Source organism: Microtus pennsylvanicus, chromosome 2 (assembly GCF_037038515.1).
Source record: "Microtus pennsylvanicus isolate mMicPen1 chromosome 2, mMicPen1.hap1, whole genome shotgun sequence".
NCBI classification, from domain to species: Eukaryota; Metazoa; Chordata; class Mammalia; order Rodentia; family Cricetidae; genus Microtus; species Microtus pennsylvanicus.
Window position 1 is genome coordinate 131,650,707 of NC_134580.1, and position 26,354 is coordinate 131,677,060.

General features: G+C 46.3%; 1 protein-coding gene across 1 annotated transcript in view; it reads left to right on the forward strand.

The window, feature by feature from the left end:
* Positions 1-26,354, forward strand: part of Cnbd2 (cyclic nucleotide binding domain containing 2) — a 53,350-nt gene that overhangs the window by 19,465 nt on the left and 7,531 nt on the right. Inside the window, exons 7-12 of the mRNA XM_075962737.1 lie at positions 1,013-1,169; positions 1,559-1,710; positions 4,215-4,353; positions 14,975-15,089; positions 20,785-20,962; positions 23,054-23,174. Of these exons, the coding sequence (XP_075818852.1) occupies positions 1,013-1,169; positions 1,559-1,710; positions 4,215-4,353; positions 14,975-15,089; positions 20,785-20,962; positions 23,054-23,174 (862 nt within the window). The remainder of the gene's footprint in view (positions 1-1,012; positions 1,170-1,558; positions 1,711-4,214; positions 4,354-14,974; positions 15,090-20,784; positions 20,963-23,053; positions 23,175-26,354) is intronic.

The following is a 26,354-nucleotide window of genomic DNA, read 5'->3' on the forward strand; positions in this document are numbered from 1 at the left end:
CTCAGCCTCTTGGTAGCTGGGATGACTGGCCCGTGTCCCCAGGCCCAACCTTCCTCCCCGTAGTGCTAAAATGGTTGCCACGGTCATAGCTCCTAATGTCTACCTTCAGTCTGACTCTAGTTGGAACGAGTATCTCTTGGGTCAGCCTTGGAATTTTTCCTTCCTTCCTTCCTTCCTTCCTTCCTTCCTTTCTTTCTTCTTTCCTTCCTTTCTTTCTTCTTTCCTTCCTTCCTTTCCTCTCATTGGATTGGCTTTGCCTAGAATCATTAGTAGGATCTGGGTTTAAGAATTTCTAACAAATCCAATTTGCACTAGGCTTGGGTGTCTGTGCCCTAAGTGTGGGGAGTATAGAGCTACTAGAGATGCTCTCTCTCTCTCTCTCTCTCTCTCTCTCTCTCTCTCTCTCTCTCTCTCTCTCTCTCATTTAGGAAGGGCACACACAGCACCTGTGTGGAGGTCAGGGGACAACTTGAGGGAATGAATTCTCCCTTTCTACCACATGGGTCCTTGATCACAAGCTTGGGTTGTCAGTCTTGGCATCTAGTGCCTCCTCCTGGGACCAGTCTCACCAGCCACTTTGTCTGTTCCTAGCGAGGTCATCTGTAGTTCAGAGACAAGAGAGTCAGAGGTTCAAAGAGGAGATGACCTGCTCAGAGTCACACAGCCAGGTGCAGAACTAGGGTTCGGGTCCCATGCGACCCTACAGCAAGCGCTGATGGCTGCTCAGTTTCTCTAGAGTCTGTTGTGTTGGGCAGCGCTGGTCTTTCGAGTGCTCACAGATGCTAAGCTACACCAACAGTGAGGCAAACTGAAGCAGTCGCTGCTTCCAGGAAGCCCCAGTGTAAGTGAAGCCGGAGACAGGCTAGGTGTGAGGGGCGGGTCCAGCGTGACAGACAGGGGCTGGGCCATTCTGAAGTCTCCTCTACCCCAAGGTTGTGTCTTCCTGTCTTCACTCAGAGCACACAGCCCTGAGTCCGGAGCACTTCTTAACTAGAAGTCAAACCTTTCCCAGGTTTGGTCGCAGGCGTGTGATCGTCAAGAAGGGGCAGAGAGGCAATAGCTTTTATTTCATCTATCTGGGCACGGTCGCCGTGACCGAGGATGAAGATGGGAGCAGTGCCTTCCTGGACCCTCACCCAACGCTGCTGCACAAGGGTGGATGTTTCGGGGTGAGCCAGGGGAAGGGCCTCACTTCCTGGGCCAGGGTTGTTGGGAAAGACAGGGCTTCTGTTCCAACCTCTTATCCAGGCCCTGCCTGCCTTGTCCTCGGTGCAAGTCACTGGCCCGCGTGCACCCTAGGACCCTTACCTGTGAAATGCAATGTGCAAAGCTGACCTCTTTACCTGATACTTAAAGTATACTCCCACAGACACAGGGATGCCATAGACCGCACAGAGAGGCCTTGCCAGGTCCCCCTTTCCTCTGGTCCGCTCAGACCTATCGCCTCTTTTCCACTAACGGGTGTAGTGGCGGGGTGGGGGATGAGTGGGAGTACGGAAGAGGCTGAAGCAGGACTGGGCGTGGCCTCACACTGTCTTTGTCCCTGTTCACCCACCAGGAAATGGGCCTTCTGAGTACTGCAGTAAGGAGGGCCACAGTGGTCTGCATGGAGGAAACCGAGTTCCTGGTTGTCGACCGGGAGGATTTCCTCTCGAATAAACTGGAAGATGAAGTTCAAAAGGAAACTTACTATCGCTACAATTTTTTTAGGTAACCTCCCCTCATTCAGTATCTTTCCTCCTCCTCGGTGCTTGGCTCTGCCCTTGGGTGGAAATATTCTGGTGTGGTTGTTGGCCCGAGGTACTCTAAAATACTCATTTTCTATCCAACTTCTCTATGTAGCCAAACGCCTTCAGGTCTCAGCTCAGATATCCCTTCCTTATGGAACAGTAAAACCCAAGAGACGAGAACTTAGATCGAGCACTTGCTGGGCCAGGCAGGGTGCTTGTGCTTTGTACTCATTCCCTGTCTCATCTCTAGTCTCACATTCAATCCCGTGAGGTTGTTTGGGTTATTTTCTGTTAAGTATTTTTTTGACTGACAAGCCTCTCCACCAATGCAATAATCCCAATCAGACCAAATTAGACTGAATTAGAAGATGCCCAGGTTTAATGAATGCCAGCACTCCTGGGTGGCCCCTGGGAAAACACAGAGGGAGGGAAAGAACCGGAATGACCACCAAAGAGGAAAAAGAGGAGACCACGTGTTCATTCTCTGGAAGACAGTTTAAATAGCCTGTGGGAGTGGTCTTGACCCTCCCTGGGGAGGGGTCACTGTTTGGTAGGCTTTCTTGGAGATAGAGTCTGGACTGAGGCAACTCTCAGGGGAGGGGGCTTGGAATGGAGTTTTCTGCCCAACATTCCAAAATGGATGCCAGAGGGGCTGGGGTGGAGCCCCCAACTAAACATTCCAGATTCTTTGTATAAAGGGGTTTCAGGGAGCTGAGGTTAAGCCCCCCAACCAAACGTTTTCCTCAGTGTGTAGATGAGAGTGTCAGGGCTCAGGGGGATGGCATACCACCTCTGATCGAAAAGTAACAGGGTCTCAACATCCTATTTCACTGATGTACCCCATCTGTCATCACCCAGATAGACAGGGTGCCCCATCTACTGCTGCACCCTGTGTTCCTTAAAATCCCTATCCACACTGTGACTCTTCATTGTGTACTAATTTTTTTATAGTTTGCATGCCATATCTGACAGTAGTGTGCTGACAGGGACCAGATTTAGCCACCATTGTAATCTTCCCGTTGTCATGGTGCTAAGCACACATGATGCTCATCAAATCAATGTTGACTAAATGTACTGGATGGAGGGGTCTAGCCCCTGTGGCTGGGCCTGAGAGGTAGCATCACCGAGGGGATGGAGCCTGGAAAAGGCAGGAGGTTCTGAGAGGTGTGCAAACTGTGGGGAAATGGGTCTGACACCTAACCTCCGCTCTTGGGCTTAGTAAAAGGAAAATTCCACAGACTAATTAAATTTAGCAGGGCTTATTTGAACTGAGCAAAGCAAAGCAAAGCAAAAATAAACAACCTGAGACTCATATAGATCTCAGAACCAAAGCAAATTCTGAGCGTTCCAACTAGCAACATGATCAGATGCAATAGGAGACAGAGAACTGGATTACTACAGCCCAGCTAGTAATATGTTATAGCTTAGCCATCTGTGATTTAGCAGCTCACTGTACAGGAGTGCTTGTATCACTTTGTTCTGAGCCCAGGACATGGGCCCAGCCCAAATCCACAGCCTCGGTTTCTAAGGTAACTCTGGGTAGGCTTCCCATCTTGGGGTTTAGTTTCTTGCTTCACGAAAAGGGAGAGTGAAAGCTTCTGCCCCAGACTCTAAGGGTGGGGTATGTGACAGAGGAGAGGGCCCAGGGCATGGTCCACACTAGGTGCTGTGCTTTTCTTGGCATGTTCCTCCTCTTCCCTCTTTCTAGATAACCCTCTGATGTCAGGCTATGGACCCTGCTCCCATGTAATGCTCAGGACTGAACTCATTGAACTCGGTATGTTTAGTGCCTGAGCCACCTTGAGTTAGCCAGCTCAGCCAACCCGAGTCTGTTGAGTTTGGAGCCCGTCACATGTTAGAACCGAGGGAAGTCCATCATTGTTAGCAGTGCTGTGAAGTCACCAGACAGAGAGAAGCAGCATTGTGTAACTCATGGGGACTGAGGCCAGGGAAGAGATGGCCACTTTGGAGTGAGCCTTTAAACAACTCTAAAAGACTCTAGACTTCTTTCCTCTCCCCCAGGCTCTGAGCTAAATGTTTGAAGCTCAGGGGCCAGAGGCAGCCCTAGGACCTAAGGTTGGGGCAGGACCCCTTGACTGGGAACCAAATAGCCAATGTGCTGAAGTAAAGAACCATCTGAGCTGATGGTCCTTGCTATCGGGAGAGCTTGTGAGCCAGAGTTGTAGGGAGTAGCAGAAATGGAGCCAGCAAGAAGATTCCTGGAGGGTGGAGCAGAATGCGAGGAGCCAGGTTCTGGGCAACTCAGGGCTGTCTGGGTGGGGACAGGGAAGGGGCACTCAGTGGAAGAGGAGGCCTTGAGGAAATGCAGGATGCTGACCACAGACTGGGAAGAAGTGACATGCAGTGTGGTGGAATCTTCCACACCAGGCATTCTCTCGAGAGTCCAAGGACAAGGCCCCTTTCTGGACTGTTCTAATATCAGGTGCTAAGTTCTGATTAGGCTTCCCTCTCCCCGACCTTCAGGAAGTTGGATCTGTTCCAGTCCTGGTCTGATGAGAAACTCTGGCAGCTGGTGGCCTTGGGGAGGATAGAGAAGTTCTCCCATGGACAGCTGGTGTCAAAAAACTTCGTGGATTCGTCATTTATCATATTTATCTGCAAGGTGAGAGTCTGAGCAGGGAGCAAAGCTGCGAAGAGCAGGGCCAACTTAAAGCCCAGCCTCTGGCCGGGAAGACATGGTTTGGGCCGGATCTGCAATGCACGCAGCTCAGGTCCTTGTCTGACCATGCTCTAGCTTAAGGTCTACTGCCAAGTATGGCGTGCTTGCCTCAGAGGGTTGCTGTGAACTTTGGGGTGCACAGCGTGACCCTGTTGTTGGGGGTAGGGATGGGAATGCACTGCAAATGTGGAAACCGTGTGTAGGACCTAACTCTGAATGGGCTGCCTCTCTCTGCATACATGCCTCTATTCAGATTTAATAAGTTAGGCACAGTAAGAGATTTAAGTTATCATAAAATAGAACTATTATGTACTAAAATACTCTACCCTCACCCCTTTTGTGATGATGTAAGATGAAATATAAAGAAAACAACTTTTAGCCTTTCTTTAGTGCAGCGCACAACGCCTGTCTGCGCTCTATGCGCTACCATACAGTTCGCAAGCTTCGGGCAAGGGGCTGGAGATTAAAATACACAGAGACTCACACAGACAGGGACACGGACCTCTAGTCACTGGTAAGAAGCCCTCTATTCAATAGCACCACGGAGGCTCATATACCCAACACAGTCGGGTGGACCAACAGGTGAAAACCTCATCCTCTGATCCTCAAGGCCAAGGCAACACATGCTCGTGAAGCAGAGCTGGTAAACAACTTTGACACAGCTTTCAGTAACTCAAATCAGAAGAAAAGTAAAGATCTCTAGCGGGGAAGAGCAGCGGGAGGCCAGGACTCCAAATGGTCCCAACACTTTAGCATATTTGTATCACAAAACCACAGATTTTGTGTTTTGGGTCACTGTTAAGTAAAATAAAGTTACTTGACCATAGTACCTGACACTACAGCAGATGAGCTGATAATGGAGAGCTATCAAACACCTCACAGGCAGTAGCATATTCAGTGTGGATACATTGGTCATGGCTCATGTTCTAGGCAGGATAGAGTAGGCTGGCAAGAAATATACCCACGCTACTCAGAAGGGCACACAGCTTCAAACTCATGATTTGTGTATTTCTGAGGCTCTCCACTTGATGCTCTTAGTCTGGAAGATTACAGATGACTATAACCACAGCTAAGCTCTTGTTTATGGTGCACATGCTGCGTCTCATCTTGGTCTCACAGTCACCTCCCAAAGGTTGGTAGGGTCCTCATTCTCATTTAACAGAAGAGTAAACCTAGGCACTGGGCTATGAAATGTTTGTCCATGGTCACAGAGTTGGGGCGGGGCCAAGGTTCACTTCTGGTCTGTCTGACTACAGAGCCTTTCTCCAGAACTAGGCTTGGAGTTGACCTGCCAATTCCTTACACTGTAAATCACCAAAGAGTTTTGGTGCAATTTTGCCAAAGTGAGGTTGGTCCAGGATGTGGATGGATACAAAGATGGAGAAGACTCGTGTTCTCCGTCTATCTCCTCCACTGGATCTGGAGCATAGTCAAAGTCGCCAGCGCCAAGTGCCAAGGAATAGGTGTATGGGAGTGATCTCCAAAGACTAGGAGAGGGGAAGCTGCAAGGCTGCAGGCTTTGAAGAAGCCTCTTGAAGGAGGTGAGAGGAAGGTGAACTTCAAGTATTGAACCCATGGATCAAAGAAACGCACAGGATCGACATGCACCAGAACTGGCTTGCATGGGCTGGCCCGAGCTGAGTGTCACATTTTCAGGCATTTTATGAGTTTACACATACTTATTTTTTTTATTTAATTGATAACTTTATCAATAATAACAACATTTATAGACATCCTAGTGTATGCACATAGGACACGCAGGGTAACAGCTGAGCTCTTTTGGATTCACACAGCTCCTGCAAAAGCTCCAGAAACCTTTAGTCAAAAGCAGAGCCCCAACCTGGTCTGGTTCCTGTTGTGGAACTGCAGCACACTGGCTCTTCATGTCCAAGCCCTGATTCTCCTGGTGAAGATACTAATAGGGAGCATCAGTGTGCTGAAGTCCCACAACGTGGAACAAATGCATTTGTCCTTACCCAGGAGGAAACAAGCGGATAGTATCACTGCAGAATGGGGGACCAAGGACATGGCTCATCTGTGGGAGGAACGCTCACTGCAGCCCGTCTTGCAGAGACTTTGGAACAGTAAATAACCTTGGTGATTATACAGTAAAAGATGTCAATGGAAAATAGAAAATCAGGATGGGGCCGGGAGTGGTGGAGAACACCTTTAATCCCAGCACTCAAGTGGCAGAAGCAGGCGGATCTCTGTGAGTTCGAGGCCAGCCTGGTCTACAAAGTGAGTTCTAGGACAGCCAGGGCTGTTCCACAGAGAAACCTTGTTTCAAAATACAAATAACAAATAAATAAGTAATGATACAGAAATGAACCTGCTGCTTTTAGACACTAAGAGGAGGAGGACGGAACAGGCAGGTGGGATGAACCAGTGAATTCCTAAGCAGATGACTTGAAAAGGTCTTTTCATGATGACCTCTGCGTCTAAATCTAAAATGACTAGTGCCTTCAGTGACCCGGGGCCAGCGTTAAAAACAAAAATGACCATAGGGCCAGCGAGAAGGCTTAGTGAGTAAAGGAACTCGCTACTAAGCCTGAGACCAGAGTTCAATCCTTGAATTCACATGGTGGAAGGAGAGAGCCGACCCGCAAAGTTGTCCTCCGACCTCCACATTCGCGCTGTGGCTAGTGCCCCTCTATTGTCTGAGTCATCACGGAACACACACCACTGATGAGCAAGTGTGCAAGCTACCAGAAGTCCCAATTTACTGAACACCATCCATGTGAGGGTAAGAGTGGGCGAACAAGAGATGGCCTAGGAGATTTTGATGAAACTCGCTGGGGAAATGCTGCCTTCAGCTTCCTTTGTCAAATCCTGGCTGGTCTGTGAGACAGCGCCATCAAAGGTGACTGAGAACCGGAGGGCTGTGTGGGATTTCTAGAGTGTGCGTGTTTTATTTTGTACAAGTGGTCTCGACCCCCCTACCTCTGCTGTGCTGAGAACTGAACCCAGGACCCTTCACAGAGTAGGCTAGGAATTTATCATTGAGATACATCGCCACCCCCTTTAAAAGGTTAGTTTGCATTAATTGTACATTTTCTACATCCACCACTGTTTTATTCTGGAGACAGGGTCTCCCTATGTAGCCCAAGGTGGCCTCGAACTCTTCATCCTCCTGTCTCTACCCCTCCAGTGCTGGGGGTACATGGGCCCCACACCTGGCCTGAAGGTAACATTTATGTACGTGAACATGTATTTTTCCTGTTGCTAGTCTTAGCAGCACCACTAGGGGGAGTGTTGTTCTTCAGGGGCCGGGCCCAGTGAGGGAGAATTAAGACCAACTAACCTGGAGCAAAAAGGGATTTATTGCGGGCTGGTAAGTAGGTAGAGGATTTGTGGAGCGATGGAGGGTGTGGAAACCTGCAGAAGCAGATCCTGAGCTGCATATGCCTGACACACAGACCAAGAAGGAAGCCGCTCCCACAGCCAGTGTAGAAGTAATAGGGTAGATAGCAGATAACTAGCACCTCCCAGAGCCAGCCTCGTTAAGTGCACCTTTGCTGCAAGGAGCTGGGATGGAAGCGACTGGCTTCCAGTCTCTACACATTCAAAGGGACTGGCTTAGCGGTTCTGTCCCCTGCCCCAGGCTCTGGAGCACTGAGATTACAGACCCCTGCATCAGTGCCTCCACAGCCAGCTGGGGTGTCTTTTTTTCTATTTTCATCTGTAAAATGGGACCATTGAATTCATAAAGTCTTGCAATAAGAATTAGTTTAATAGCCAGGTGGTGGTGGTGGTGCACGCCTTTAATCCCAGCACTCTGGAAGGCAGAGGCAGGTGGATCTCTGTGAGTTCAAGAACAGCCTGTTCTATAGAGCGAGTTCCAGGACAGGCTCCAAAAGCTACAGAGAAACCCTGTCTTGTAAAACAAAAACAAGAACAAACAAAAAACCAAAAATCCCCAAAAGGAAAAAAGAATTAGTTTAATAATCAAAATCTTTTTTAAAAAAGGTGGGCTAGAGAGATGCTTAAGCAGTTAAGAACATTATTGCTCTTGTTAAGGACCTGTGTGGGGTTCTCAGTACCCACATAGGGTGGCTCACAGCCACCTGTAACTCCAGCTCCAGGGGATCTGACACTCTTTTGGCCTCAGTCAGCAACTGCATTCATGCACGCACGCGCACACACACATACACACACACACCTCTGTACATGTGCCTGTGTGTGCAATTAAAAATAGTAAGATACATCTTTAAAAAGTAACTTTGAAGCGCATGGGTCCTGGGTTAATGCTTACCCACCAATCCAGGGCTTCTAACAGCGGTGCCGCCCAGCCAGCACCCACACCCGGGAGCTCATGAGAAACACAACTTCTGCCAGGCACAGCGGCAGCTTCACACAATCCCACCGCTGGGAGGGAGACCAGGAGCTCAGGGTCGTCCTTGGCTATCTAGGGAGTCTGAGGTCAGTGTGGGCCAGAAGACACTGCTACAAAAACCAAACAAACCCAGAAAACAACAAACAGGGTGTCACCCGGGTGCAGTGCTGTGTGCCTGTGCTCTTGCAATCCAAGTACTTGGGATACTGAGATGAGGAGAGGATTGCTTCAAAACCGAGGCCAGCCTGGGCTACATAGAGTTTCAGCCTCCTTGTGTTGGACAGCCTATGGGTCTTGACAAGTATCCAACCTACGGCCATATACAATAATTGTGCTATCCTAAGACCACCCTATCCCACTTATGTCTCCGCCACCCCCCAATCAGGGGTCTTAGGTCTGTTTTTTTTTTTTAATATTTATTTATTATGTATACACTATTCTGTCTGTGTACATGTATGCAGCCAGAAGAGGGCACCAGACCTCTTTACAGATGGTTGTGAGCCGCCACCATGTGGTTACCGGGAATTGAACTCAGGACCTTTGGAAGAGCAGGCAATGCTCTCAACCACTGAGCCATCTCTCCAGCCCCCTTAGGTCCGTTTTTATTGTCCCTAAAGCTTTACCTTTTCTAGAGTGCCACAGGTTGGGATCCTAGAGTATGTTGCCTTTCAGATTGACTTTTACTTAGAAGTTTGCATTTAAGAAAAATTTTATCTCTTGAATTGATTTCTTTTTAGTGTTGAATAATATTTCATTGTCAAGATGCACCATAGTTATTTCTCCATATACATTTATATAAAATATATGAAAATTCTCAAGCCCCCTGTACCCCCTGAGCTATTAAATCCAGAAGTCCAGGAAGGAGGGCTGGTAGTTGACAAAGCTTGAGTATTCTGAAGCACACTAAATTACTTTTTTTAAAAGGGAAACTCCTCTCTCTCTCTCTCTCTCTCTCTCTCTCTCTCTCTCTCTCTCTCTCCTCTCTCTCAAGATTGGTTCACCACACAACCTGCATGGGAGTTAAATGCCACAAGTGACCCTCCAGGGGAAATAACACAAAGGCCAAAGTTTGGCTGCCGGCAGGGCACCCTGGGCCAGCAGTGGCGTTCAGCTTGTTCCTTACGGTGTTTCACTAAAATCTAGCCTTTAACATGAAGGTTTATGTATCAATTCTTATCTGTGGCTTTGAGAATTCAGAACAGGCACCCGCACACCAGATCCTGTGTGTCCTCTAGCAGGAACTCAGCTGCCCCTGTTTTTTTTCTGACTTTCATTCGCCATGTAGCTGGCTCTTCACCTGTTCAGACTTCCTCAGCATCCAGACTCCTGTACTTCCTGCCACAAGAGGATGGAGTCAGCCGCCAGCCCCTGATTTCCTGTAAGGGAGGTTCGGGAATAGGATTCCCACTGGTATCTCAAACACAATTAATGCCCACAATCAATCCCTTCTGGGCCACTTGGCACACATGGCTGGACCTCTCTCTGCAAGTATCAGAGGCAATAAAGATTTTTGAGAGATTCTTCCGAGAGGAACCGCTGCTTCTCTCTCGTCTGCGGTTCTTGGGTGAGACGTATATGGTGAATGAATTTTGGACAGGGCCTGGCACACAAGGAATTACTAGATGTCTGTCCCCTTACCAATAGCAGCCTGTCTTTAAGACATCCTGCTGTATTTCTTAGACTTCCTATTAAGAGGCAGAAGATTTCTATAAGATAAGAAATAAAAAGAACATGTTTTTTTCTGGTGCTGGGATTCAAGCCTGGAACCCTACATATGTTAGGATTGCTTTGTTCTTGTTTCTTCTTGAGGCAAGGGGTCTCTGTGTATCCCATGCTGACCTCAAACTTGAAATCCTCCTGCTTCAGCCTTTTTGTGCTGAGACTACAGGCTGTGCCACCATTCTTGGCTTGGAGACCCATATCTTGATCTAAACTCCCATAGCAGAAAGGCAGGAGAAGGGGATGCTGGGAATTAAAGACTGGCTTTTAAAGTTCTCACTCTGACCATCACGAGCCCCCTTTCTAGGAAACTGATCCAAGCAAATCAGGGGGTTGTGTCCAATCCAAAACTGAGGAAGTCCCATCCCTCTGCCTGTCCAGGGAGCTGCTTCAGTGACCTCTGTAAGAATTAGAAGACGCATCAGGTGGTGATAGCACATGCATTTAATCCCAGCACTAGGAAGACACGGGCAGATGGGTCTCCGTGAGTTCGAGGTCAGCCTGCTCTACAGAGCAAGTTCTGGGGTAGCCAGGACTACACAGACAAACCCTGTCTCAAAAAACAAAAACAAAGAGAACTGAAGATGTATGTCAGTTGCTTGCTGTGCAGGGCATCAACAATCAACAAACGGCTTACATTGTCACTTTTTCTCGGTCATCTAGGAGTAGCATAAGTCTGTAGGTTGAGAATAGAGAAGGAAGGACAGCAGCTCCCCTAGTTCTATCCAGCATTTTCTGCTGACGGTTAGTTACCTGGATCTGAGTCATCCCCACTCCCAGAACAGAGGACTTGTGAAAGATGAAGGCTTTTGGGTTAAATTGGTGCTTGGCTATGCTGAGCAAAATAAAACTTACAGATAATGCTGACAAATTAGAAACAGCCAAATCTGAATCTTTTAGAAAATGTTTTCTGGGGCCTGGAGAGATGGCTCTGTGGTTCAGAGCACTGACTGTTCTTACAGAGAACCTGAGTTCAAGTTCCCAGCACCTCAGGCAGCTCACACCTGCCTACAACTTCAGTTCCATGGGATCAGATGACATCACCTGGTCTCACATAACAAGTACACACATAAAACTAAATAAACATTAAAATGTCTTCTTGAGTTAGAACTTTCCAATCTGAACTATTTTTCTCTTGATGAGTTCAAAACCTGACAATAATCAACCAAATTGACATATTGAACCTCCAGAATTTCCAACCTCCAGAAGATGCCCTTGTGCCCTTTCCCAGACAAAATTCCCCCAAAGACACTCCTATTACGATATCATCACAACTTGCTTTTGAGATTTATTTAGTGTATATGGGTGTTTTGCCTGCATGTATGTCTGTGTACCACTTGTGTACAGTGCCTATGGAGTCAGAAGAGGGTGTTGGATCCCTGGAACTAGATAGAGTTTTATAGATAGATAGTTGTTAGCTACCATGTAGGTTCTGGAATTGCCCCAGGTCCTCTGGAAAAGCAGGGTTCTTAACCTCTGAGCTCCCTCTCTAGCTCCAAGCTGCCTCTCTAACCCAACCATAGAGTATTTTTTTGTAACCAGTTTCTGAACCTCCTAGAAATGGAATAACACTAGTACATACATCTGATTCTTTGTTACTCAGCATATGTTAAGGAAAGACATATGTTGAGCTCCCTGGTCAGGAAGTTGATATAGAAATAAACACTTTGCATTGGTATGGATCTTGGTCTATTGATACAAACTTAAGGTCAATTTTGTTATACTGTGTTTATGTATTTCTGCTCTTGTTTAAGGTATCATGTTTGTGCAGCTCATTAAAAAATGTACAATTAAGGATTACAGCTTGATAGTCATTTATAATCGTCAAACTCGTAGTCATGTTAGGTTTCCTAGATATACAGAGATATATTTCAGTTTAGATAATCTTCAACACTTCAAAGACCTACAGAATATGGCATTTAAAAGTGTGTTAAGAACGTAGACAATTTGTCGACAATGAGGCAAGTCAGCTTTGGGTAGCACCGATCTGCTTCAAGAGGCTGATGGACACTGAAGAAACGCGTTATGGAATTTGTCTTCAAGGTGACAAGGCTAGCCATTGGGCAAGAAATTGCTCTTGACTGGACTGCTTGATGGTGTGTTATATAAATTGGACATGCAGGACCCATAGAAAAGTGACTGCTGTACTTGCCTAAAGAAGGCGAGACAGTCCTTTTGGGCTCTGCTTCATGAAAGAGTCTGTTAGACATTCTGCAGGACACAGAAGAAAGTGACTGACAAACTGTCAATATAGGCAAAACAACCTTTCAAATTTCCTGCTTCATGGAAAAGTCTGCTGGAAACTATGGGCTTGTAGGCTGAAAATGGGTGCTCCAACATTACAGAAGAACTTTGGGTGACTGTCCCAGGTACCCAAATGCTGTCGATTCTAGAGTTTTGGAAGTTGCTTACAATGTATTTCCTGTTTACTTGGATAATATTGTATCCTTCTGGGGTTTTTGATGGAGTTGAAGACAGATAGTTATAGTTTTCCGTAGGTATGATAAAAGATAAATTAGATATGAAACTTACAAATATTGTAACTAATTCTTGATATCTGTTTTGTTATATGTAATTTTACTATGTTAAAGTTGAAACCTTCCTTTTTATTTAGACAGAAAAAGGGAGATGATGTGGGATTCCCCTGTATGCTATTAATATGTTTTATTATCATTGGTTAAGAAAGAAACTGCTTTGGCCTATGGCAGGGCAGAATAAAGCCAGGTGGGGAATTTGAACAGAGATATAGAGAGTAGGCAGAGTCAGAGAGAATGTGGCTACAGAACCTGACTGGTAGGTCACAGCCTTGTGGTGCTACACAGATTAATAGAAATAGGTTAATTTAAGATGTAAGAGCTAGTTAGAAATATACCTAGCCATTGGCCAAGTAGTATTGTAATTAATATAGTGTTTGTGTGATTATTTGGGTCTGGCTGGCTGGGAAACACAAGCACAGTCTCCGTTTATAGGGAGTCTAATGAATCAGCTCTAAGCCAACTGAGGGATCCATCTTGTAAAAATAAGGTAGAGAATGACTTAGGAAGACACCTGATATCGTCTGGTGTCCACATGCTTGAGCATGTGTGTGCACACACAAACATGTACACACATGTAAATAAAGAATTAGCATAGAATAATATTCTAAGCAATAACATAGGATTATATTTTGGGGCTGATGTCTAACTGGGGTTTCTTTTTGTTGGTTGGTCTTTTGAGACAAACTCTCACTATGTAGCCCTGGATGGCCTGGAATTTGCAATAGATGAGGCTGGCCTTGAACTCAGAGATCTGACTGCCTCTGCCTCCTAAATGCCTGGATTAAGGGTGTACCACCACCCCTTATCCTCCTCTTCTTTTGTCTTTGCTGGAGTTACCTGAGAGGTGAACATCATCCTTGGGAACCTAGGTGATTTGTTTTTGTTTGTTTGTTTGTTTGTTTAGTTTTTTCAAGACAGGGTTTCTTTGTGTAGCTTTTGGCAGTCCTGGAACTCACTCAGTCGACCAGGCTGGCCTTGAACTCACAGAGATCCGTCTGCCTCTGCCTCCCAAGTGCTAGAATTAAAGTCATGTACCACCACCTGGCCTTTTTGCTTTTTTTTTTTAAGAAAGGAGGTTTTTTTTTTGTTTTTTTGTTTTTTTTTTTTTGGTTTTTCGAGACAGGGTTTCTCTGTGGCTTTGGAGCCTGTCCTGGAACTAGCTCTGTAGACCAGGCTGGTCTCGAACTCACAGAGATCCGCCTACCTCTGCCTCCCGAGTGCTGGGATTAAAGGCGTGAGTTTTTTGTTTTGTTTTGTTTTAATGTGTATGGGTGTCTTGCCTGCATGTATATAAGTTCACCATGTGTGTGCCTGGTGTCTGCAGAGGCCAGAAGAGGGCATTAGATCCCCGGGGACTGGAGTTATGGCTGGTTGTGAACTGCTGTGTTTGTGCTGGAGACTGAGCCTGGCTAGTCTGGAAGAGCAGCCAGTGCTCTTAACCACTGAGCCATCTCTCCAGCTTCACAGGTGATCGTTTCGAAGACCAGAAATTAGCTGCAGAAGAATTATAAAAGGCACTGGGCAGTGGTGGCGCACACCTTTAACCCCTGCACTCTGGAGGCAGAGGCAGGAAGATCTCTGAATTTGAGGCCAGCCTGGTCTACAGAGTGAGTTCCAGGATGGCCAGGGTTACACAGAGAAACCCTGTCTTAAAAAGCTAAAGTGTGTGTGTGTGACTGTCAGTATCAGCAGGATGTGTAGCCTGCAGTGAACAGTACCACTGGCTGTGTCGTTACATCCTCAGCGATGACTTCGGTCAGTGTCAATACTGCGTGTACTTTCTATGCTTCTTTAGGTGCTTGAATTTGCTACGAGACAATAACATTTTTATTAAGGAAAACACATGGAACGATATACATTTAGCAAATAAAACAAAATGGGGTAAGGTCAGGTGGATATAAAGCTTCCTTTCAAAGCTTGGTCTGCCTGGAGCATCCAGGTTTAACCCTTGGCTTATATCTCTTGATGTGTCCAGGGCAGCTGTGAGATCCTGAGGATGATAGACCTGGGAGCCTCCAGTACCTATTATAAGTGGGTCTGGCAGCAGCTGGATCTGTTGGACTACAAACCTCTGGGAGTTCACCGCGAGGGTAAGTCACATGGCCACATCTGTTGATGGCATAGCTGGCAGGGGAGAGGTGTGTCCCCTGGGCCCTGTCCTGGTTCCAGTCCCCAGTCCATAGACTCATGGGTATCTGAGTTCAAAGGGGTGAAGAGGAGATCTGCTTTGACCCTCCTCTTCTACCAGCTCTAAGAGCCTGATCGTTGGCCCTGCCTGCTGGCTCCTCCCTCCCTCTCTGGATTCTTCCATGTAAGCAGTACTTATGACTCATGCTCCCCCCCCCCCCCCCGTCTTTCCCCAGTTCTCTTCTGCTTTTCACATCTTAAATGACGCATTCTTATTCAGAGAATTCTCCTAGACTTCTCTTGCTGAAGCAGCATCTTCCACCTCAGCCCTCATTACATCCCATTTGCATCTGCGGTATTTCTCTTGTGTCGTGTCTGTTCCACTGCAATCACTGAATCTGAAATGGTTATTAAATGGTTGCCTCCCTAGAATTTAAACTCTAGGATCCCAGGGCCCATGGCCCATCCTAGGCATCTTATGTATATTCAGAGTGACTCACAGAGTCAACACTCATGTTTTAGCTATTGTGGATGGTTTTGAGTATATCCCGAGTTGTGACTGTACCTGTGTATTCTTGGGTACCTATCTAAATTTATATATATATAAATATATATATGGCACGGATAGTTGCTATCATTCATTGAATTCTGCATATATTCAGTGATTTGTTTATACAGAAGTGTAATTCCTAACAGATGTATTAGTCAAGCCTTTCTAGAGTAACAGAACTTAAAGTATTAATAGCGCTCTCTCTATATAGAAAGGGGCTTTATTAGAATGGCTTATAGGCTGGGGTTCAACTAGTCCAGCAATGGCAGCCTGTGAGTGGATGGTAGCTGTGAACAGTCCACAGGCTGGGTGCTTTGGCCGTTCTTCAGGAGATGCTAGAATCCTGAAGAAGTGGGCTCCAGTGCCAGAGAAGGAATGGACTAGCCAGCAAGGTGGAAACAAGCAGGCAAACAGCCAAAGCTTCCTTTCTCAGTGTCCCTATATAGGCTTCCAGCGGAGGGCGTGGCCAGGTCAGAGGCGCTACCCAGCCCAGATCCAGATTAGAGGTGCATCTTTCTACCTCAAAGATCCAGATTAGAAGTAGATCTTCCCACTTCAAATTAAGCAAAAATCCCTCAGAGGTGTGTCTCCATTCTTAGGCTTTAGTTAATTCCAGATGCAGTCAGGTTGACCACCAAGACTAGCCCTCACCGCAGATTTTCAATAAAATACAATTGTATCTCCATTTTACAGATACAGAGACTGAGGTTCAGAGAACTGAAACTTCTGTCTAAAGCTCATACAGATACTAAGTAATGGAGGGCTGGAGAGTGCAGGCCCGCACATTGAAAGAAAAGCAAACGCTTTTGTATTTGCCAAAGGCTCCAGGCATGCTCAGTCTCCAGTTCTTGGTATTAAACACAACCAGTGTGAGATAAAAGTTTCTAGAACCTGCCTGAGGTGACAACTTCCCGACTTTGTGTGGTGTTTCTGTACACAGGAGGCTGTATATGTGTGTAAACACAAGAGCATGTGAGAGAGAGTGTGTGTGTGTGTGAGAATGTGTGTGTGTGTGAATGTGTGTGTGAGTACGTGAGTGTGTGTGTGTATGTGTGTGTGAGTACGTGAGTGTGTGTGTGAGGATGTGTGTATGAGTACGTGAGTGTGTGTGTATGTGTGTGTGAGTACGTGAGTGTGTGTGTGTATGTGTGTTATACATTTGGGTAAAGAGACCCAGCCCTCAACAGACAGCCACAGTGGCCCAGGGGTTACAAATTTACTAAATATACCAGCACTGGCTTCCTCCCAACAATCCTTTGAGATTATAATCCAGCCTCTCCAAGATCACTTTGTGGATGTGGCCAGTTGTTCTGATATTAGAACTGAAACCAACATTGGTGGCTGGGCGGGGGAAAAGGTGTGGGGGGGGGGGTGGGGTGGCGGTGTGACAAAGATAACTTTGGAGCTTGACAGAGCCATGTTTACCCCACATAGTAGGTGGCGTTGGTTAATACTTAAATCGTTTGATCTGGCTTCTCCATCACTTTTCCAGACAGTATCACCGTTAAATGTAGTCAGAGGCTGCGTGTTCATTCCCAGACCGACATAATCACACAGAGACTATATTAATTACTACACTGCTTGGCCTATTAGCTCAGGCTTCTTAACTAACTCTTACATCTTAAATTAACCCACTTCTATTAATCTGTATATAGCTACGAGGCTGTGGCCTACCTACAGTAAGGTTCTGGTGTGCCTTCCTCCTTCGCCAGTTACATGGCATCTCTCTGACTCCGTCTATGCGCTCTCTCTATATCTCTCTTCTAACCTGACTATATTCTGCTCTGCTATAGGCAGAAGCAGCTTCTTTATGAACCAATGGTAATAAAACATATTCACAGCATACAGAGGGGAATCCCACATCAGTTAAGAGTCTAGGCTCATGCAAGGTGGTGATGGTGCACATCTTTAATTCCAGCCCTCGGGAGGTAGAGGCAGGTGAATCTCTGAATTTGAGGTCAGCTTGGTCTACAGAATGAGTTCCAGGAAAGCCAGGGCTACATAGAGAAACCCTCCCTTGTTAAAGAGCCTAGGCTTAGACTACAGGGTCCTGTGTGACACTGGACAAATGACTTTGTACATCAGTGTCCTCGGGTCCTATAAAATGTAAATTATGTTCCCTATATCATAGACTCATTTGGATGTTAAACAAATGAACATACAAAACTCATAAACCACCCCCTGGGTGCATGAATTTATGGTAGACACTTGTCACCATTACTGCAAGATGACAGGCAGGCTGAAAGGGATGTCAATTCTCATCAGCCATCCCCCAACACCAGTCCCCTAGGTATAAGGTTGTACTGCACAAGTTTGGATATGCTATGTTTCTATCGTGGACCAGTTCAAAATATTTTTAAGTTTCTCTTTTGATTTTTTTCTTTGACCCACTGAATATTAATCAGGGTGTTATTTGGTTTCCAAGATTTGGGGACCATCCAGCTATCTTTCTCTTTATTATTTCTATGATAAAACATTCGGGACAGTTTGGATCCTCTTGAATGTGTTGAACGTTGTTTTATGGCTCAGAAGGCAATCTATCTTGGTAAATGCTCCATTTGCATTTGAAAAGAATATGCTGGCATCGGCAGCAGTGTGCTGGGAATGTAAGTCAGCTGGGCTGGTGATGGGGAGGAGGGGTCCGTGTCCTTCCTCATTTTCCTCATCTGCTCTATCAGCTGTTAGTACAGATCTGAGAAAATCTCCACCTACTGCTTTCTCTCTCCCCCTACTTTGTGTCCCCCCCCCCCCAGTATCTGAGGCTGACTTTGACCCATAGAGCCTCAGGGCTGAATTCTTCAAGACAAGAAAGCTTGGCTTTGAGGTGTCGAGATTGAGCCGCAGACTGCAAGGCCGGGCGCTCTAGCACGAGCTACCTTCTTGACCTAAGATGAACTTCTTTGTCTCTGGTAGCATTCTCTACTCTAAAATCTACTTTTTTCTGATACTATTTTAGCCACTCCTTTTGATTTAACTTAGCTGCCTTTCATTGCTATTAGTTTGATATTTCTCTTCCTATCATTTTGTGTTTGTTTTTTTTTTTTGTATCTTTTATTTAAAATGGCTTTTTCTGTTTTTGTGGCACTGGGGATCAAACCTAGGGTCTACGCATGCCAGGGAAACGCTATACCATTCATCTATAGCCATGCTCACAAAAATGAGTTTACTTAGAAAGTTTTAAACATTTTTGTTTATATTTTTTTTTTAGGTTAGAAGGGTGTGTACTTGGATTAGACTAACTGGCTACCAGACCCTGGGGGGCCTCCCGTTTCTACACCTCTAATGCTAAGATTATAGACACACTGTCACATGTACGTGTGCATGTTTGTGTCTGAGTGAGCGTGTACACATGCCATGGTGCACCTGTGGAACTGAGAGGTCAACCGCAGATGTTGGCTCTTGCCTTCCTCCTTGTTTGATGAGGGTCTCTTGTTTGCCAGAAAGTATGCCAGACTAGCTGTCCCCTGATTGGTTTCTAGTTCCATTTGTTTGGAATATGCTTTTCCATCTTTTCATGCTATGGTGGCCTCTATCCTTGATGGTGAGGTGCATTTGTTGAAGGCAACTTATAGATGCCATTTATCTATCTGTCTTGTCTGTCTATCTGTTTTTCAAGATAGGGTTTTTCTATGTAGAACTGTTTGTCCTGGAACTCACTTTGTAGACCGGGCTAGCCTTGAACTCACAGAAATCTGCCTGCATCTGCTTCCCACGTGCTAGCCAGGATTAAATGTGTGAGCCACCATCATCAGGCAATGCAGTTTATTTTTTTTAAAGCCAATCTACTGCTCTGTGTCTTTTGATGGAAGAATTGATATCATTAAGCTTCAGAGTTATTATTGAAAGTTGTGTATTAACTCCTGTGTTTGTGTTGATTTTATAGCGTTTGGTGTTTTCCTATTCCTATTGTGCTTACTGTTCTAGTCTGGTTTATTCTTTCCTGTGGCCTCTGGATGTGTTTACCTTTATTTTTTTTTTTAAAAGATTGATTTGCTGGGCGGTGGTGGCATACAACTTTAATCCTAGCACTTGAAAAGTAGAGGCAGGTGGATCTCTGTGGGTTCAAGGCCAGCCTGGTCTACAGAGCGAGTTCTAGGATAGCCAAGGCTGTTAAACGGAGAAACCTTGTCTTGAAATTTCTTTTTATTACTTTACATGTATGTATGTGTTCTGTGTGTGCACCCTGGGTTCCCCTGCAACTAGGGTTGCAGACAGTTGTGAGCCACCATGCGGGTGCTGGGAGTCTAATCCAGTATGAAGGTGTCAGATCCCCTGCAACTGGATCTTCAGATAGTTGCATGTGGGTGCTGGGATGTTTCTTTCTCCTTAATTATGACCGTTTTGCTGGCTATAGTAAAGAGGGTTGGCAGTTTCTTTCATTCCCTGAAATTGAGATCTCCCTGACTGTACCTCCCAAATATAGAAAAAGTCAAGGTGTGAGCCAAGATGCCTGGCCTGCCTTGTTTCCTGAGGCAGTCTCTCACTGGTCATAGGGTTTGCCATATTGGCTGGGCTGTCTCTCCCTCCCCAGTGCTGGGGTAAGTACAAGCTACCATGCCCAACTATTTGCATGGGTGCTGCGGATGAATCTCAGAGCTTTGTGGGTGCTAGGCAAGCCCTCTCCCAACTGACCTGCATCTCCAGCCCCAAATACGGTCTGGCAGTAGGAAGAGATGGACTCTGAATCGACTAGAACTGAGTTCAAATTAAGCATCAGTCTTTTAGCAGACAACTTGGATTCTCTGGTGTTTACCTCCTCTGTCCTAGGCTAACTGCTCAACTAGATGCAATCATGGAAGAATCTAATGCAGGGCTGCCTCTGAGGGCAGTCTATGGAATCTGCCTCCTTCTCCCTCCTCCTCTTCATTGGCTCGGAAGCCTTGGCAGACATAGAAGTTGCTATGTAGGCCAGACTGGCCTCAAACTCACAGAGAACTACCATCTCTGCCTCCCAAGTGCGGGGACTAAAGGCATGTGCCACCACGCCTCTGCTTTCTTTCCCCAGCGTATCAGACGACTTGACTTGGGCAGGTTCCGATGGGGTTCTTTCACCGTCCTTGTACTGCCCAAGGCCCATTGCTGTGTTTTTCTGTGCTTTCTCTTAATAGTAATCTCTCCTATTGAGAGATTTAAGGAATTCCAGATCAAATCATATCCGCTACGAGACTTCAGCTATTTGAAACTTCGGCGTCTTCAGGAAGTCAGAGGGCAAAAGGGAAAAACCTTCCACGGGAAGATCAACTCAACAGAAAATAGTCTCCCAAAGTTGCTGGGCCCGAAGGTCAGGTAAGCTGAGCTCTTAGCTGATAGAGTGGTCTGGGTGGGGGTGTTAAAGATTTTGGAGATGCTGGTGAGGGGCAGAGGTGGCAGGCAGGTCATCCTAGGTGGATGGGTGTGGCTGGCTGGGTTTGTCCTCCAGGACCTGCATTCATTGTCTCCGTCTCACTTGGCTACTTAAGAACAACCACCATTCATTTCCTCAAGGCCACAGTAATGGTTTTTAAAAGGGAGAAAGGATCTTCTGGCTTTCTGTGTCCCTGTTGCTGGGTCCTTTTGACTCAGTGTCTTCAGAAGATTGTCCACCTAGGGGAGCGAGCTCTAGCATGGCAGGTACGAGCTTGGCTGGCAGTCAGTCCAACCCAGGTTCCAATCCTGGCTTGGTCACTTGCTTTGGCTGTGTCCCTGGCCAAGGGATCTGACTTCTCTAAGCCTTATGCTTTGTGGGTTTCTGAGTTTCAAGGTCATTATAAGCCAGTGGTTATATGAACTATTGATAAATCATACTTAATGCTGACAGGATGCTTAGTATCTGGCATTAAGTTATCTAATTAATCTCCACAACGTCCCTAAAGGTGCTCCGGTCATCACTCAGTTTCCAGGTGAGAAAACTAAGCTTCACGGCAAGGTGAAGTTGCTTGTTCAAGGTCACACATTGTAGAAAGTGGTAGAACCAGGATTCAGGCTTGAGCATCTGGTCGAACATCTGTCCCGTCTGCCACATTGAGACCTGTGCTCTTGCCTTAACTCAAGGACCCGAGGAACAGGAAAAGACTGGGTCAGGAGCACTGCTCACTCCCCTTCCCATTTGAAACTCAAGTATCACAAGGAGTCTAAGCCAGGCGGTGGTAGCACGCGCCTTTAATCCCAGTACTAGGGAGGTAGAGGCGGATAGATCTCTGTGAGTTTGAATTCAGCCTGATCTACATAGTGAGTTCCAGGACAGCCAGAGCTACGTCCTTTAAAAAACAAAAACAAACAAAAAAACCAAAAAAAACGGTATCAATAATGGGGTTAGTATCACTGTCCTGTTTTTCGATGGCCTCTTCATTTATCCATTAACGCTTCCGGTCTGCTGGCTTCCATAAGAAGTAACCCATGACTTCCAGGTTGTCCCCCACCACCACCACCTTTTTTTTGAAACAGTATTTATCTATAGCTTTGGAGCCTGTCCTGGAACTCATTCTGTAAACCAGGCTAGCCTCAACTCACAGAGATCTTCCTGCCTCTCCCTTCCGAGTACTGGGATTAAAGGCATGTGCCATCACTGCCCGGCTACTTGTTTTGCTTCTGATGGAATATTCCCACTTCCAGCTTCCCCACAGGTAGAGAAAAAACAGACCTAGTGTGTCTGTTGTGAGCCAGTAAGGGAGAAGGGACAAAGGGAGCCAGAAGTAGAAGTTACAGGGCATGCTGGGTACACCCCTGTCCCATGCTCCTCTTGGAGGGGCAGGAATAAAGCCAGCCTATCTTTGTATGAGCTGAACGAGCCCCAGCTATCCATAGCTCATAATCTTTTCTCTATTTCTTATCACCTGCCTCGCCTCTCTCCTGCTGCCTTAGACAGAAACCAAGGACAGCACAGCAGGGCTGCCTTTGTAAAATTAAGCTCAATTTGAATAGAGTCTAGGGGCTGCAGGCCAAGCAGGGGAACTGGTCTTTATAAACAGAGAGGCAGCCTCTGCTGTGCCCCTAGGTGCCTAGAGCCTCGCCTTTGAACAGTCATTCTGTTTGTGAGCATCTCTGGCTGGTGGGAATTCTTTTCCTTTACTGGGCAGCCTGAACTCTGTGCTTGTACTTCTTGTCCACAGCTGCTGCAGCTGCATCGGATCGTCTGCTTTCCGGAAGCAGCCTTCTGGTGGCTAAAAGATCCCTAGTTCCTTTCTCTCCCAAGTCCAGGCTCTCTGACATTTCTGTGACCCAGCCAGCAGCAGTCAGACTCACTCAGGATTTGGTTTTGAGGTTTTTTTCGCCTTCTTCAGAGGTGCAGATTCTCGGGGGGGGGGGGGCTCTCGTCAGCAGTGCCGCGAGGGCTGACTTCTTGGGACCTGATTAGCTGGCTATTTTATGGACCAGTTCTAACAAGCTGTTACATTTCAGATCTAGGTTTGGTCATCCGGTCAAATGTCCCATGGCCAAAACCAAGTTCGGTGAACTCCCCAGGGATGCCATAGTGGGGGTCTACATGAAGGTGCACACGCTGAAGGAAGGCGACATTGTGGTAAGTGTACAAGGAGCTTCGTTCCCAGGCTAGTGCACAGCACAGACGGGCTGCGGATACTGGGTAACGAGCAGAAAGGCTTAGAAACACATCTTTCCATATTTGATGATATAAGAAATCGTGCTGGGCTGGTAGATGGCTCAGGGGGCGAAAGCGCTTCTAGCTGAAGCCTGTCAACCTGACTTAGGTCCCCAGAACACAAGTGAAAGGAGAGAACTGACTCCTGAAAGTTGTCCTTTTAACACACACGCACACATACACACATGCACACACATGCACATGCACACAAGCACATGCATATTATACACGTGTACACACACATACACAACACACATGCATACACACATGCACACACACAACACACACATGCACACACATATGATAAAATAAAATAATTTTTTTAATTTTTTTTTTAAGAGAGTGTCTCTCTATGTAACAGCTCTGGCTGTCCTGAACTTGCTTTGTAGCCCAGGTTGGCCTTGAACTCATAGAGCTTTGCCTGCCTCTGCCTCCCAACTGCCAGGATTAAAAGCATGTACTACCACTGCCCGGCTTAAATTAAAATTAAATTAAGTTCAAATTAGAGTAAATTAAAATTTTTAAGAAAATAAAGAAATAAAAGACTTTAATTCGCGGTGGCGCATGCCTTGGGAGGTGAGGCAGGCAGGTCTTTCTGAGTTTGAGGCTAGCCTGGTCTAGATAGTGAGTTCTGGGTCAACCAGGATTACACAGTAAGATCCTGTCTCAAAAAAAGTAAAACAATAAAATAAAGACATGATAAAGATATTGTGGTTGATCTTTTAGGAATCTATATATTGGGGTTCATGAAAGCAGAGGGGAGGGAAACTTTAAGAGAGTTACAAAATATGGGAAAGTACTATCTGACAAGGCAGCAGAGGGTGGGTAACTGGGGAGAGAAAAGGAACCAGCTGGAGATGATGAGGCCAGGGGACAGGTAGGGGAAGGGAACGACTAAAAATAATCCCTACATGTAGCTATGGCAGTGCAGTGTGACTGGGAGCTGGGGAAAGCCCAGTTGGCAAGATGCTAGGTACAAGCATGGATAACTGAATTTGAGCCAGAGCCCATGGGAGAAAACTGGGTGTGGTGGCTCTCGGGGAGGCAGAAGCAGGTGAGCCCCTGCTTAGTGAGCTGTATGGTTTGAAAGAAAATGGCCCCCAAAGGGAGTGGCACTATTAGGAGTAAGTGTGGTCTTATTGGAGGACATGAGTCACTGTGGAGGTGGTCTTTGAAGTCTCATATATGTTCAACCCATGTCCAGTGAGACTGATCACTGTTGTTGTGAGACAATCTGTAAGAGCTTTCTCAGCTACTCTAGCATGTCCGCCTGCATGCTGCCTTGCTTCCCGCCGTGACAGTAATGGAGTAAACTCTGAACTGTAAGCTGCCAGCACAATTAAATGTTTTCTTTTATAAGAGTTGCCATGGTCGAGCCAGGTGGCGGTTTCGCACGCCTTTAATCCTAGCACTCGGGAGGCAGAGGCAGGCAGATCTCTGTGAGTTCGAGGCCAGCCTGGTCTACAAGAGCTAGTTCCAGGACAGGCTCCAAAGCTACAGAGAAACCCTGTCTCAAAAAAAGCATTAAAAAGAAAAAAAGAGTTGTGGTCATGGTGTCTCTTCACAGCAATGGAAAACCCTAAGTCATGATCTTCAGGCCAAAGAGCCCCTGTCTCAAAATACAAGGTGGATGGCTCCCGAGGATGACACCAGAGACTAGCCTCGGTCTTCCACGTGCATGCACACACGGAAAGATGCCATGATGAAATAACTTCCAAAGCCTTTCCAAATAAAAATCTAAAACATAAAATGTCCTTATTGGGGAATTACCAAAAGAAATATTTATAAAGGAGTCTGGTGAGGTGGAACATTTCTATGGTGCCGAAACAAGAGGACTGTGGATTTGAGGCAATCCTGGGCTGCACAGGGACGCCCTGCCTTAGAAACAAACAAACAAATTTGTAAATGAGGCTGCAGATGCTGCTTGGTGATGCACACTTGTCTGGGTACCTGGGTTCAATCCCCAGCACCGTTGTGAGGGACTGGAGAGAGACGGAGTGGGAGAGAGAAGGGGGGGGCTGGAAGATGGCTAGTTCCTTTAGAGCTCTTGCTGTTCTTTCAGAGGACCTGGGTTCACTTCCAGCACTAACGTGGCAGCTCACGGCCACCTGTAATTCCAGTTCCCGGAGACCCAACAGCCTCTTCTGATCTCTGGGCAGCTGCATGCACTCAGGTGCACACACGTATACAATAAATAAACAAATCTGTTTTAAAAAGCAAAGAAAGGAGAAATGTCTAGGTGAAAGTGCTGGCCGTCCTTTCAAACAGCGGAGAGAGAGCGAATCAAGGACCCGCCTCTTAGTAAGCTTTTTCAACTTTCTGCTCGAAAGTCCTAGTGTGTAGTACAGTAAGAGGAGAGAGGGAATAAAAACGTATAAAGATCGAAAGCTGGGCCTTGTGTTACAGACCTGCAGTCCCAGGTACTTGGGAGGCTGCAGCAGAATTGCAAGTTCAAGATCAGCTTGAGAGAGAGAGAAAGAGAGGAGAGAGGCTCTTGCTATTTTATTATATAGCTCTAACTGGCCTGATCTGGAACTCAAACTAGACCCATCTATCCCTGCACTCTAAGTGCTGGGGTTGACTGACTATGTCTGGATAAAAATAAAATATATATATTAACCATATATATAATTTGATATATATGTTTTTCTCTTTGTAGCCCTGACCTGGGACTTACAATGTAGACCAAACTGGCCTTGAACTTGGAGATCAGGTTGCCTTTGTGTCCTCAGTACTGGGATTAAAGGCATGTGTCACCACTGCCTGAAAAATACTTATTTTTATTTTATTTGTATTTTTTTTTGCCTAAATATCTGTGTGTATATCATGTGTGCAGTGTCTGCTGGGGAGGGTACTGGGTCCTGGGTACTGGGAGGTATAGATGGTTTAAAACTGCATACCCAGGTCCTCTGGAAGAGCAGCAAGTACTCTTAATCACTGAGCTGTTTCTCCAGCCCCTAAAACAAAATCTTAAAAAGAAGGACTCAGTTGGGCAGTGGTGGTACATCCCTTTAATCTCAGCACTCAGGAGGCAGAGGCAGGTGGATCTCTGTAAATTCTAGGACAGGCTGTTCTACAGAGCTAGTTCCAGGACAGCCAGGG